Below are 13941 nucleotides of genomic sequence, written 5' to 3'. Positions count from 1 at the left end.
TAAAAACTATGGGCAAACAGCAACAAGTACAGTGGTCTGAGCCTAGACAAAGTCACCTAAACCATCTAGTGAAGTGTATTTCATACAAAAAGTACCTTGGAATTGAAACCAAACCAATTATTACTAAGACCACATTTTATAAAATAATTTGGTCATATCAAAATAAAATTGGTGGCTGACCGATGTGCTTTGCTTCTGTGTGTGCCTACTAAGATTAAAATCAGAAGTGGCTCATGTTTTGGGAAACAGAATAGCCACTGCCCATGTGGGTTCAAACCAGTACTGCTCCGCTTGAAGCGGTTACATTTTGCAGAACTGCCTCTGTGTTTAGCAGATCAGGAACTGAAGTGTCATTGTTCCTCTCCAGCACTCATCCCAGCTACTTGCCAAACGGCACAAAGCCTGAGTCCCTCTCTCCGGCTTCAGCCATGCTTTATACAATGTGAAACAGCTTCATCAGGAGTGACTCAACCCAGCACGTTCCAGGCTGCGCTGCTCCTTGGGGATCAGCACGAGAAGTGGGAACGCTGTACTCCACAATGGCTAGGGAGGTGCTCTGCAGCTTGCCACCTCCGACAGCAACTCTCCTTGCAACCAGCTCTCCCCAGCACCTGCCTGCTCCCCGCTCCTCCTCCTGCTGCTTACCTGGCTCTGGCCCTTGTCAGACCTCTGCATCCGCCAGTTCAACTCACTGCCTTTGCAGGGGGAGAAGGGGAGGAGAAAGTTTTCTCCTTAATTAGCTTCATTAAGGGCTCCAGCAAGTGCTGCTGCAGCACAGGGGCAGGATGGGTGCTACAGGGCTGGAAGGGAGGGTTAAGGCGGTACAGGGGAGGGGGAGGGGGAGGAGCAGCACCCAAGCCTTTTTCACCACTCCTGGGACCACACCTCAAGAAAGATGGGGCAGAGAGGAACCCAGACCCTGCACAGAAAGTAAGTGCCCTACTCTAAAATGAGGAGTACAACAGGGAGGAAAGGAACAGAATGTCCATCTTTTATAAATGCTTTAAAATGGTTTCATTCCCATTTAGCTCTCTAACCCTCCCAGATGAAAGTATTTCTTCAGGGAAACTTTTTTAAGCATATCCAAACTGCCATCCCCCACTTCTTTCTTCTCTCTCTCTCTCTTTTTTTTTAATCACAGAGATCTATTTACAAATTAGGGTTGATTTCAACAGTGTCAGCTAACCAGAAATGACAGCTTTTTTGGCAAAAACCCACTTGCTGAGAAAAAAAAAACCTGCCCAACTGACAGCAACTCACATACTGCAATGGGTTTTCACACCTACTAATGCTTCTACCTCCTGCCTTAGCAATCTATAGATATACCATTAACCCACACAGCTCTACCCTAAATACACAGTTTTCAATTCTCATGCCTCCTCTGTTGTTTATTCCTCAAATAGCCACGCCATCTTAAAATGAGGAATTTTTTTCTTCCACAGTTGTAAGAATTCCAGTCCAATTCCCTCATTTTTTAATTCTACACAAATATTTGTTTAATTTCCTAAGCACTGGAGCTTGGAGCAAATTTAAGTTGCTCTGTTATTTGGTTTTCCACATTTATGAGTGCATTTTTTAAAAAGTATTTCAACCCATTTCCTTTCCAGAATAAGGTTATTACTAGCCAGGCGGCTAAGCAGCAAGCACATAGCATTGCCACGTGGGAGATCAAATGATACGACCACAGCAGGTCCAAAATACAGCTACACGGGTATAGCAGGCTCCTGGAGAAAATGAATCACTCACAGAAAATTCCCTGGGAATAATTTTAAGGAGTGGCAGAGTTAGTGGCTCTGGAGAAAGTCAATCACTTCCCTTGTGTACAGTAAAGGCTGCCAGAGTTTTACCATGAGGTATAATTGGGTATCCTCAACATAGCAGAATACATAGGAAAAGGCATTCATCAGCTAAGCAGTTACAAAACTGGAAACAAATGTGGACAAACTACTACCACCCAACTTATACTAAGCCAGTGATTTAAAGTAAATTCTGTTTTGCTTTTGCCTGGTGGTTCTCACCAAGCCCCAGGCAGGTTATTTACCACGTGACTCAGTGCTGAAAATTTCCATTTTCCAAGCACTTTGTTAATTTTAGCTCATTAATCCTCACAGTACTCCAAAAAGATAAATAGAGTCAGTAATTTTTTTTACAGGCAGGCAACAGCAGAAACATTGAAGTTTTTAACTCCAGGTATGTACCTAGAGCCAAACAGTGCTGGGTTTTTGAAAGACGTGTCCCCTCCGCCCCCCCCCCCGGCACTGACTGACTTCCAAAGGCACTGCCTTGGAAGAACAGGCTCAACATGGACAAGCGAATGTCAGAAATTATTTTTGAAAACTGTGGTCTTAAGGGTGACTCACTCAACTCTGTCAAAGGAGACAGAACAGTATTAAACACTGGCTGTGAATTTAAGAGTCTCTGGCCTGCAAATCCCTGCTTGAATCTTTAAATACCTCCTCTTCTTTTCTAAAATCTTACTCAACTCCTGAGTGAGTAAGGGGACAATGCACAGTTAAACCTTTTATGATTATCTATTAATTCAAAGTAATGCCATTTTCTTCTGTTTCCATTTGAATCCGATCAGGTGATCAGACACTAAGCACCAAATTCAATAAACATGAAAGTCCTTCTTATGAAGCTTAATTTAAAACTGTTTGCTCCCTTTCAGAAAAAAATAAATCTTCCTTAGCTGCTTTTAAGCAGAAAAGCAAATATACTATGTCCCTTTATCCACTAGTGCTTAGAGTCTACATATACTCCAGTAATTTCCTATTATAATGGAATATTTGCACAGGTTGCAAATCTATCCCAGAGGAATGAGGAATCTAGTGAATGGACACATACATTTATTATACTGAATACTCCAGGTAATGCTGGCCTATGATATCAAGCCAACAAGCTGAATGATAGCCTTGGTATAATTATGTAATTAATTAGCTCTATCATAATTTTTTGTTTTATGACACTAACTTTTATGTGCCACTACTCAATTTAATGGCATTTTAAATTGAAATAAGGCCCTTGAGAGAGATGCTACTTACTGTATCGCAAATCTTGTATTCAGATTTCTTTTAATTTCAGAAGATGACCTAATAAAATTGCTTTATAATTAAATCCATTCTAACAACTTCTCCTATGTGAATCTTTTTCTTCTCCCATTTTTAATTACGAAAAAAATTCCAATCAGAAAACACTTGCCACCGTAATTATATACAAAAATCAGTGATCCCTTTTTATACCTCTTGCTGCTTTCCTTGCGCAGCAGTGCACCCTGGCTAGCTTTCCTGCAGAGTTTTACTAGCATCCCCCAGAGGTGCAGCGAGGAAACTGCTCCTGTTGCACTGAAGAAACCAGAGTTCTATTTGCTTCTATCTGGCTTGAAAAATAGTCAAGACATGGGAAAAAAGGGGGAGAAAATCCCCACCTACTTTCTATTTTAGACAGGTGTTTACAAGTGTTTTGGTATCACCAGATACGTTTCTCACGTGAAGGATGATCAGCTGAAAAGGGAAGGGGGACCACAACTCTCTGCCACCCAGCGTGGCAATGCCCCTCTATGTGCCACCTCCTATTTCCAGCTGAAAGACAACCCAGCAGCGAGCACTGGCACCTTCCTGGGGTGTCATCCAGGAGCAGCCTTTAACCCGTAGGCTTTTGGCATGTTCCCTGCCTGCTGCTCCTTATGTGGAAACCCATCAGGATCTCACCCTGACACAGCACTGTTAGGATACATCCTCCATTGGATGCTTAAGAAATGTGAGCAGGTAGTAGCAGAACAACCCCTGTGAAAGCTGTTTTCATAGGCTTTCTTCTACACAGAGAGCACCTGTACCCAACACAACCAACCAGCGATATTGGAAGTGAGGTGAAAAATAATGGGATGTCAACCTCTTACCATTTGCTGTGTTCTTTTTGAAGTTATCTAGAAACTCTTCCAGGAGCTGCGACTGGTTTGGAGGGGGCAACAAACTCTTTGGGTCCTTGGAAATGTCGCCATCTGACCAGGAAGCACACAAGGGTTGCTGGGTCCCGTAATGATTCATTCTCACAGTAAGCATTACGCTTCTGTCCGAAAACAGTAATTCCATCTGCCTGAGGTCAAGATCAGACACAGCCTCTCCATTTATGCTCAGGATTTCATTGCCTACTCGGAGCCCTGGGTGCATGTGAAAGGAAAGAAAAAGGGGGGGGGGGGGGCAGAGAGAAGAGGGAATATAAAACGTGAAGGGTCACAAACCAAACCTTATGCTGATTCACTGATTAAATTTGTGGATTTAATTCAAATAGCCTAATCCTGCCACCACTCCTTTAGAATTGATGGGAGCTTTGAGCTATAATGATACAGATGGACTTCATGCGTACTTTGATAGGTGTTACACATAGTACAGCAATCGAGTTGTTTCTTTCTAAAGATGCTATGGAACTTGGCAGGTGGGAGGGCAGCACAACTTTCAAGAGGATTAGAATAGAGGCACCTCTCACAACTGGGATAGCGCAGTGTACAGCGCCATAACACATATTTCATTATGTGGGAGGATCAAGGCACTAGTCACGCAGATCAAGTAATTCATGCAAAATTGGAACAACAGTGGATGGAGTCTTTATCAGCTTTTGTAGAAATCTAAACAGTGGCAACTGCTGCCTTTCAAGGTCAGCAGCATCCGAGCGGCCATTGTCCTCAGGTAGCAAACAAAACTCTCTGTCTCCATTTTTCTGGGTTTGTGTCTCTGTTTTTCAGAGAGCAGAACTCCCGTGATCCTGCTGTGCTGATGGAGAGAGGCAGTTTCTGAGCAGTGCAGTTGAGAAGGCACTCACAGAAACTTACTCAGAAAACTATTTTGGCGAGGGAGGCTACTTTTCATTGCCAGAAAAAGTGGAAGTGATGGGTCTTGGAGACTGACCAAGCCCATGAGGTACCCCAGCATGAGGTGAACTCTTTCTCCAGCCTGTTTCTCTGTGCACAAGCACTTGGTTGCATGGCTGAATGTAGACTTTGTCTCCAAGGGTGGACAAGAACTCTCCCCGCTATACTGGAATGATAATTCAGTTACTCTGTGTACGTTATCTTTCCTAAGATCACATACTTTCAACGGTCTTTGGGAAAGAAAACTATGAATAGTAAAAGCCAAGAACCATCTCAGACAGTACTAAAGCTCTTCATGTTTCGGGACTTTATTAAAAGATAATGAAGTACAGTTTTAAACATAAATATGATACAATACCTTCCTTGTATGCCAGTCCATCAGGGAGAACATCACTTACAAATATACGGGTGACATGCTGATCTTCATCAACTTGTGCTGTGACAGCAAAGCCTGGAGTAAAAGAGGTTTAAATCAAAACTCCTTGGGAACATTTCCCTTTTATCTTGCGTACTTAGTAGACTGTACACAACCACAGGGAGGGTACTTCTCATGAGAATACACCCACAGAGCATAGAGAAATTATCACATTGTTTCTCAGTCATTGTAAGGCATGTTAAAGTTAATAGGACTTTACAACTTGCAGGAAATGTCATGGTGTGCTGTAAAAAAACCAAAATTATCAGCTTTTGTAGAAATCAAGAGCATTTTTGACCTCAACCCCATAGGACATTTTGGTAACACAGCTCATCATTTTGGTTAGAGTGTGTCCATCAGACATAGAGGCATCTTAAACAGATCCAAAAACTGGAAACCCAGACTATAAAGCAGTAAACTTATATAGACTAGTGAGTGAGACAGTCCAGAAAGAAATCATTTATTCCAACAAACTTGCAGCTAAAGAACAACACAGAGCTGCCTTACAAAGGCATCTCTGCAAGGTATATAATTATTCCAAGGCATAACCACCTCCCATGAATAAAAAGCCTGTCAGAATTTGTACCAAAGGACACTCTGTTGACACTGTGCCAACAGAGGATCCCACTACCAAAAAAGAAACAGGCAGACCTTGACCATGGGCTGACTGAGACCGATTTTATTAATCCTGGCAAAGAACACGTGTCTTCTGACAATTCCACGCTTGAATTATTTGGCCAGCACGGCAGAATTAGAAAGTGGACCGTTCCCAAACATAAGAAATGCACCTGCCATTGAAGATTTAAGTGTAAAACAACCAGTTTCAGTCTTTGTTATAATGCCTCGAGTCCTTTGCAGACTCTTCGAGCTGTCAAGGACGGCACTACCTGCTCTCAGAGGCAGAAAAGTCCTGATGAGATAAAGCAAGCAATGAGAATAAAAAGAAAAATCGCTGAGAGCTTACCAAAATCACTTATGTTTTCCGTCTTTGTAAGATGAACATGATAAACATTTAATGGACAAATTTCTATTTCATCATACACCTGTTGGAAAAAAAACAGTAACAGAAGGCATCAAATTACGAAATTGCAAGCATCAACCCCCAAAGTTACAGCATAAGAAATAAGTACAATATTCTTTGCATCAACGAAGAGCCAAAACTTGCTGTCTTTACACAGAGAACTGTGTTATTGTGCAAGTGTCATTGGTATCAGTGGGACTAAATGCAGAGTAAGCTAAAGAGAGAAAACCCAGCCTGGAGTAGAGACTGACACTTTGCTTTTGTACCAGAAGCCCCACTTAAATCTTCAAACACTTCTTGAACTGTTTGCAGTGCCAAGCCACCCAAACGTCTGCACAGGCATGGACTGTGTGAACAAGGATGGCAGAACGCAATCCAGGAACAGCTTTAAAACCTTATTTTAGATGTAATTCACACATATTTGTAGGTGCTAATTCAACTGTAGCTACAGACATCCCGGAGCTTTATCTAATAGGAGTCACACTTTCCTGGTCTACTATGTATTCGTATGGTTCAGGAGCACAATACTCAGTATTTTCATCAACAAGTCTTCTGAGTTGTAGGCCATAGTGTCTTGGCTCCAGCTGTTTCATCTAAGGAATAAGAAGAATGGGGTTTGGAATTTGTTATTTATTTCCAGAGTCCCAGAAGACAAAGAAGTGACACACACACACACAAACACACAAAAAACCCTGTAGAAACCATGCAAGAGCAATCTTCAAGTCATTTTCTATCTATTTTTGTGGCATAAACAAAACTAGCTACACTGCTTAGAAGATAAGGTTCAAGTGCAATTTCCATTTTCCCTTATGATCCTCCCAAATCCTTTCATAAACACTATGTCTTGGCTATTTGATTAACTGAGCACTGCTACATGTTTCCAAAGCTATCGCAACTGTTTTCTGTCCTTTTGAACTTCGGCTCTCAACCATCTTTAGCAGTGACTACTTTTAATGACTCAGTTCTGATCAGCAACTTTTTCTTCTGATGTAATGCAGATATGGGCTGTTAGGAGAAGGGATGGGAAAGGAAGCAGGTCCCCTAAGGGTTTGCCTTTATTAGATTTTATTTTTATTGCTGGGTTTCACCTACCCAGATCTGAGAGCTTCACCTATTTGTTTTTTTACCACATGCAGTCAAAGCAAAAATCCTGTCTCAACAGGGAGTCAAAGGAAAACAGGAATACCCAGAGGATATTAGCCTGAAAGTGTTGAGCCCCTGCTGGGAGTCTCTCTGAAAATCAGGATGCTAGTGAGACCACTGCACAAAACATTTCATTTTAGCATATTAATAGAGCAACATTTCAAAATCAGGAGGAAGCAACGTTTCTAAGACAGAAGGAATGACTGCATCACTGAGGGTTACTTAACCTCTTTAATGCATCTCCGCAGCCTACAGAACCTAAATCTACTGAGTAACTAGTAATTGCCTTAACATCTTATTATGTGTAACAGTTTACGAGTTGCACGTGTTCTGTAACCTAAACAACTGCGTTCAAAACCACATTTTTTTCCAATATGCGCTATCCAAAAGCCTCAGACAGAAAACAGAAATGAGAAAAGTATAAACCCCATAAAGCATGAATGAAGGGAAAAAAACCCAACCCCTTTGAACTTCATCCTTATACACATAACATTCAAATATGTTCTCTTAAGAAGAAAGATTCCTTACACTCACCAGAGCAGAATGAAAATGTAAGAAGGAAAAGAACCAGGATAGATGAGTAGAAAGTATTCAGCATTACAGAATGCTTATGAAAAGCTTTACACACAGAATAGAAAGAAAAAATAAAACAGGAAAATGTTTAAGAAAAAAATCACAAAATTTGAAATAAATTTTCATGCGATACAGACAATGAAAATTAAAAGTCAGATCTACAATTACAAATATTTGGGATGATGGAGTAGTAGAGGTAAGGAATTTTGGTTTCAACGGAATTTTACGTTTATAAATTTTATTTCCTCTTTCGGGAGTCTTGCATGTCACTGTAACTACTTCCCAATATTTCAGCTCTACTGTGCCATCTCGTGGTCAAACCATGTCTCAGACAATCCTTTTGGCCTGACTAGGTACAGAGAATTTTTAAAAAGTACAGCCAGGCATCAAACTGTTTCTCCAGGATTCAGTATCCATCAGCAAAAGGAACGAGAAAATAATTTCTTCTCGGTGATGCCATGGAGACACGTTGTAATTTGGCTAAATCAGTGTGCTCATTTTGATGTAAAAGATGTAATTCACCCTGGATTTTTAAAAACTTTGGGGTTTTTTGTTTACAATACTACCAGGTGCAAAAAGCCATTAAATTGAGTCCTTCCCTCCACTAGAAGCCTCAAAATTCATTAACTTCGAGCCAGCTGAATGAGCTCACCTGAAAGTTCACACTAACCTTGGCCAAAAACTACAGCTGGATTTTGAACAGAGCAGGATTCTTTTTTTTTTTTTCTCTCCTGTTTTTCCCCTTTACTTGTGAAGTAAATAAACTACATTTACCATTTTTCAGAAAACAGAACTTGGGAGTAAAAAGTTGGGTTTTTTTCAAAAAGCTTGTTTGCATATTTTAAGTGACTTGAATCATGAAGTTAGAGCTAAATTCAAGCACTGATACATGCGGAGACAAAGATGCTAGGTATGTTGCCATATTCTAGGGGTGCTGGTTTTTTGTCTGTAGTTAAAACTGGTGTTCTTACTTTACCTTCAACCTGTGACTCAGATTTCTGTCCCAAGAACTACAGCAATCCCTCTTGCTGGCACTGACTTTCAGAAGGGAATGTACTCTTTGAAACTCACAAGTAGAGCTGGTATTTAATTAAATGCTTAAAAAGGTCCTTTAAGAAGCTAACATAGCATAGCCTTTGTCACAGCAATCTTAAATGTCTTAATCTCCCAGCATTAATTCAACCAGTCCCTGTTACTCCTCTGTCATTAATTTGCACAGAACAACTGTGTTCACTGCAATGACAATGTAGAGAGGACACGTGCTGAGATTTCTCCGGGGTTGACTACCTGGCAAACTGTCACCGCTCTTCAAGTATTCACCATGTGCTGTCTTGAGCAATGTTTCTTGAAAACCTTCCTACAACCCTGCTACCTTGGCTACAACACATAAATAACGTAACTAAGGGAAACAGAGCAATGTGCCTTAATACAGTGACAGGGGGATACTGGTATCATGCTCTCACTATTTAGGTGTCCTCTGATATATTAGATTCTTCCTGAAGCCCACAGCTATTAACAAGGTGCAGTCACACACAAAAAATTAGTACCTTGCATGCCAAAGACAAAACATCTTCCACCTTGTGCTCTGGCTTGAGAGTCAGCGCCACTCCCGGGCCGTCACAGAAGTGAACGTACGTCTGTGTTTCCCAAGCACTCTCCTTCTGGATGCTCTCCGGCACTGAGCAGTAGACATTCAAAAAGTCATCAACTTGCTGCTGGAAACAAGGGAGGAATGTACAATGTATGTGGATGTTGCAAGAAAACCCCAAAAGTACAATTACATTGGCAGTCTGCAGTGGATACATATTGAGACATGGCATTGTGTATTCCTGCATGGCAAGACCAAGTTCTGTTACCTGCTCTCATTCACTGCTGAAGACTTTGAGAACAGATTGCACATCCTCTTCATACCTATTATGGGCTTTTGCGCCTTTATCTCATATTAATTGTTGATCTAACTCGAAGTGAAAATATGTAGCTACATGATATTATGTCACAGTGGGAATAAGTTCTTAAGAAGAACTGACTATTACAATTTTATTTAATTGACAAATGCAAAAAAAACCCCAGAATTACTGTAATTTTGCCAGAAAATTATAATATAGTAACATTCCAGCAGAGAGCACTGTGGAGCAAGGCTTGCCTTAAAATAATAAAGGACTGAAGCAGGAATAAAGTGTTCCTATTCTATTTGCAGTTTAAGAACATATTGTTTCATAGGTAGTGCAGGGTATTTGCCTGTTTACCATTTTGCTTCACATTCATCCTTGTTCCAAAGCCACTCCACTTGATCAAATAACAACATCGACCCTGAATAAATTCCCTGTTGCTTTCCCACCTCTCATTTTCACGCCTTCTCCCGTACTGCACTTTAGACTATGCGTTTCAAAGGAAGTCACACAAGGAGAAGAAAAACACTGAGAGCTGTTCAGACTTTGGATTTTCACCTGTGTATTTGGGTCTGCCTATTCAGCAGGTCACTTAAATACCCACATCAAGGCATTTAAGCTTATGCAGGTAAGGTCCCTTGATTTTCCTTACAGTCAATGGAAAGAGACAACAAGTAAAAGCTCCCCCCTGTAGTGGCAGAACTGCCACCCAAGACATATCTTAAGATACCTGAGCTGTTCTCAGGAGTGTCTACCTCCCTAATGCTTTTTCTTTGTATTTTTGTTTTGTTTGTTTGGGTTGGAGGGTTTTGTTGCTTACATAAAGCCCCTTGATTACGCAGTTCTTCCTCCTGGCTCTGCAGGGACACAAGCTCAGGGGTGCACTGCAATTAAAAACTGCAGTAAAATCACTGCACAGGGACTGCTTCCCTTCCTGCAGGCAGCAAAGATATTGACAACAATCTACCAATAGCAACAAAGAGACCAATACTATTTTGTTTTCCCAAATAACAACCGAGGCTGTGAAAATTATATAGTAAGCAATCCTATTCAGGTAATTACCAAACAATGCAGAAATTCAGGTTGCAGCCGACCCATAGGACAGCACATATTGGGTAATAACTTGATGCCAGAGTAACATTGGGTTTGGTGGAATAATATTAACGAACTAATGGCATTCGCGAATCTTGTATCTCTTGCTCAACTGTCCCTCTTAACTAGTTGAAAAGGAAATGTCAATTACACAGGTCCGTGGAAATCCTAACATCCAGAAACCACTATACATAACAGGAATCCTGTTATGCTACTGCAATTAATGGAGTGATGAAATGTACATCAGGTGAAGTTTCACGTTGGTGGCTGTGGTTCCAGACTGCTCGTAACACTGGTGGTGTTGAAGATAATCCCTGTAGAAGCATGGTCCTCTCAGCACTAAATCAAGTGCCTGGGAATAAAGGCTGACCTCCCTCCGCAGTGTAAATAACAGAAAGGAGAAAGGGCAAGACAGGTAGGCTTTGAGAGTTTAGCAGGAATGAGTCAGACTTAATTCTCCTGTGGCTTCCTCCAGGGAAAACCGAGGCTATGTTCCCTCAGCTAGGGAGATGCTCCCAGCAGCTCAGAGGTTTGTAACTGCCACAGTGGTTTACTGCCCTGCAACAGCAGTTCTTCGAATCTGTGCAACTGAAATAAACCTCACTCTTGCCGGAGACGAAAAAAACCAAACCCCAAAACACAGAGGTTTAAGGTGATAAGGAACAGGTTTAAGGCCACCTTTTTTCTGGAAGCTTTTAAGACAGGGCAGAAAGTTCTGTAGCCAACATGAGATACTTCCCTCTCCTTGCCACGTACACTGGTGCTCCAGCATATGCCTTGAGATAAACTCGCCCCTGCTATTAAACACGACTATGTTCCTTAACTGCAGTCTAGGTACTGTTGCTTCATCCACATTTTCCATCTCAGAAAATCTGACATGAAAAGAGATTTTTTTTCCTGTTATGCCTGTAGTGACTAATTCTACAATAGTTCATTCATTCATTGCCACATAAAGTTATAACAACCCATCCAATTTTCCAGAAATAGGCGCCAGGATTTCCAGACTGTCACACGTTGTGCCACAGGGCTGCTGCAGGACCAATAGGTTACTTCATAATTTCCTCCCACTATTTGCCTCTGGTTTTATCATTCTTTTCAGGGAAAATACAGCCTCCCTGGCAAACTTCACTATTCGTCATTCGCTACACTCCTCAGGTAGCGTTTTATAAAAGTTTTGATGCTGTTTTTGTTTTTCATTTTAAATCAGCCAGTAAAACTGGTCTGATGCCAAAGTAACGGTTTTCAGTTATGATGAATCATTTCTGAGCTGTCGTATGATTCATCAAAATGTCAGGATATTAAAAATGCACACACTGTATTTAATTCCCATTTAAAAAAGGTTTAAGAAATAAGGTTGGAATAATAATAATAATTATAATAATAATAACAATGCTTTTCTAAAAATAAGGTTGAGCTCCAGCGCTCTGCTTCAGCACATAAACTGGGGGTTTAGTCTTGAAACACAACCCTGCCAAACTTCGTAAAAGCCTAGCCCAAAACCAGCAGTGACATCACACCCTTGGTCCCCTGCACCTGGGGAGCATGGCTGCGAGCCCCTGCCGGAATCTGGAGAAGGCTGCTTTTATCCAGAGCTGGGCCAAGAAGCCAGACCTCATCACTTCCCCAACATGGCACCAAAGGGAGAGGACTTCATTCTGCCTGTTCCCTGGTGCCTTCAAAACCTTTCTCTGTCTTCTCAGGAGGGTTCAGGAAGAGCAAACACCCTTGTTCAGCCAGAGGACAGGAGACCTACAGCAGACCCTGATGCACAAGGCAGCACTGTTGAGCCCCCAGCCTCATGGGGTTTGGTGCTAAACCGAGGGACTGATGTGACAGCCCATCAGGAGAAACCTCCAGGGGATGCAACCAAGAGATTTTGCCTCTCCTTGGCTTTAGGAGGATCCAAACCTTTCCATGTTTCAACAGGATCAGACAGGAATGAATTGCGTTTACTGTGTCTGAGGTGGGAAATGGATGCCATCTCACACCACACCCAACGGCACATTCTGGAGGAGTTGTGTTCTCTACAGAAGACCATTTCACCCAGAGATCCCTCATAATTATAATTTATTTTAAAAAGAGAGGAGTGATTTGGTTTAAATACTTTCCCACCCCAGGAAATAAAAAGCAAAAGGTCAGGTAACTAAGGGAATTCAGGTGTTTCAATGTACTTCTTCAAAGAACAGACAAAAAGTGAAGATACCTTCAGAGGCAAAACAGCATTATAGGATTAGCTGCTGTCAGCGGGAGATGCCTCTCTCAGTGGTATAACTTCTGCATAATTATATATTTCTTTCTTACCTAGCCATTAAATGAATGTCCTTGATGAGAAAATAAACCATGTAGCACATTTACAAAAAAACCAACATAAAAACCTATGAGAAATGATGAACATCATCCAAGCCTTCCTCATGAGATTCATTACAGTTCTTCATTATAGTTAATCATTTTCAAGAGCAATATTTCATTTTAGATGCAGATTTTGACTTTTTGTGTAATACCTGGTACACACACTCAGCTGAAAGGGAATAGTACTGTAGTATGATTTTTTATAAAGTCTTCTTTCAAGTTTTAAACTGCATCAGGAGAATATCTGGTTCAGGGAACAAAGGAGGAAAAGGGACAGGGGGTAGATGGGAAGAAAAATATCCCTTTGAGTCTTGCACGTGTCATTAAAGAAATCCAGCTATATCATCCAGAAACCAAAGCCCAGAAACCCTGCACCTAAGACTTAATTTGCATTTTTTATTTCGAGTCTGCACAAGCCCACCAAGGGAGACAGATTCTGTCTATGTAAACCCTGCAGTACACAGGCAACACTCGGTGGTCCTACATGTATGCAGTTATGGATTTTGCAGCACCTTGCTTTGCTTCCAGACAGAGGTACAGTGACATTATCCCTGGGGGGGCTGCGGGAGCTGAGAGGGACCCTGACTCATACCAG

At 41.4% G+C, this 13941-nt stretch overlaps 1 protein-coding gene across 5 annotated transcripts in view; it reads right to left on the bottom strand.

Moving 5' to 3' along the window:
• TIAM2 (TIAM Rac1 associated GEF 2) overlaps window positions 1–13941 on the bottom strand; it is a 90838-nt gene that overhangs the window by 45624 nt on the left and 31273 nt on the right. For 2 of the 5 annotated variants that reach the window (XM_040597446.1, XM_040597445.1), the window contains exons 9-13: window positions 9564–9731; window positions 6789–6893; window positions 6244–6322; window positions 5223–5315; window positions 3896–4156 (exon numbers count right to left, since the gene is read on the bottom strand). In XM_040597446.1, coding sequence (XP_040453380.1) covers window positions 3896–4156; window positions 5223–5315; window positions 6244–6322; window positions 6789–6893; window positions 9564–9731 — 706 coding nt within the window. Of the gene's footprint in view, window positions 1–645; window positions 665–3895; window positions 4157–5222; window positions 5316–6243; window positions 6323–6788; window positions 6894–9563; window positions 9732–13941 lie in introns of those variants that run through there. The other 3 variants (XM_040597449.1, XM_040597447.1, XM_040597450.1) reach the window with 3 other exon arrangements.

Source organism: Falco naumanni, chromosome 6 (genome assembly GCF_017639655.2).
Source record: "Falco naumanni isolate bFalNau1 chromosome 6, bFalNau1.pat, whole genome shotgun sequence".
NCBI classification, from domain to species: domain Eukaryota; kingdom Metazoa; phylum Chordata; class Aves; order Falconiformes; family Falconidae; genus Falco; species Falco naumanni.
The sequence above is the reverse complement of the archived record's forward strand: the minus strand, read 5'-3'. Positions and strand labels throughout refer to the sequence as shown.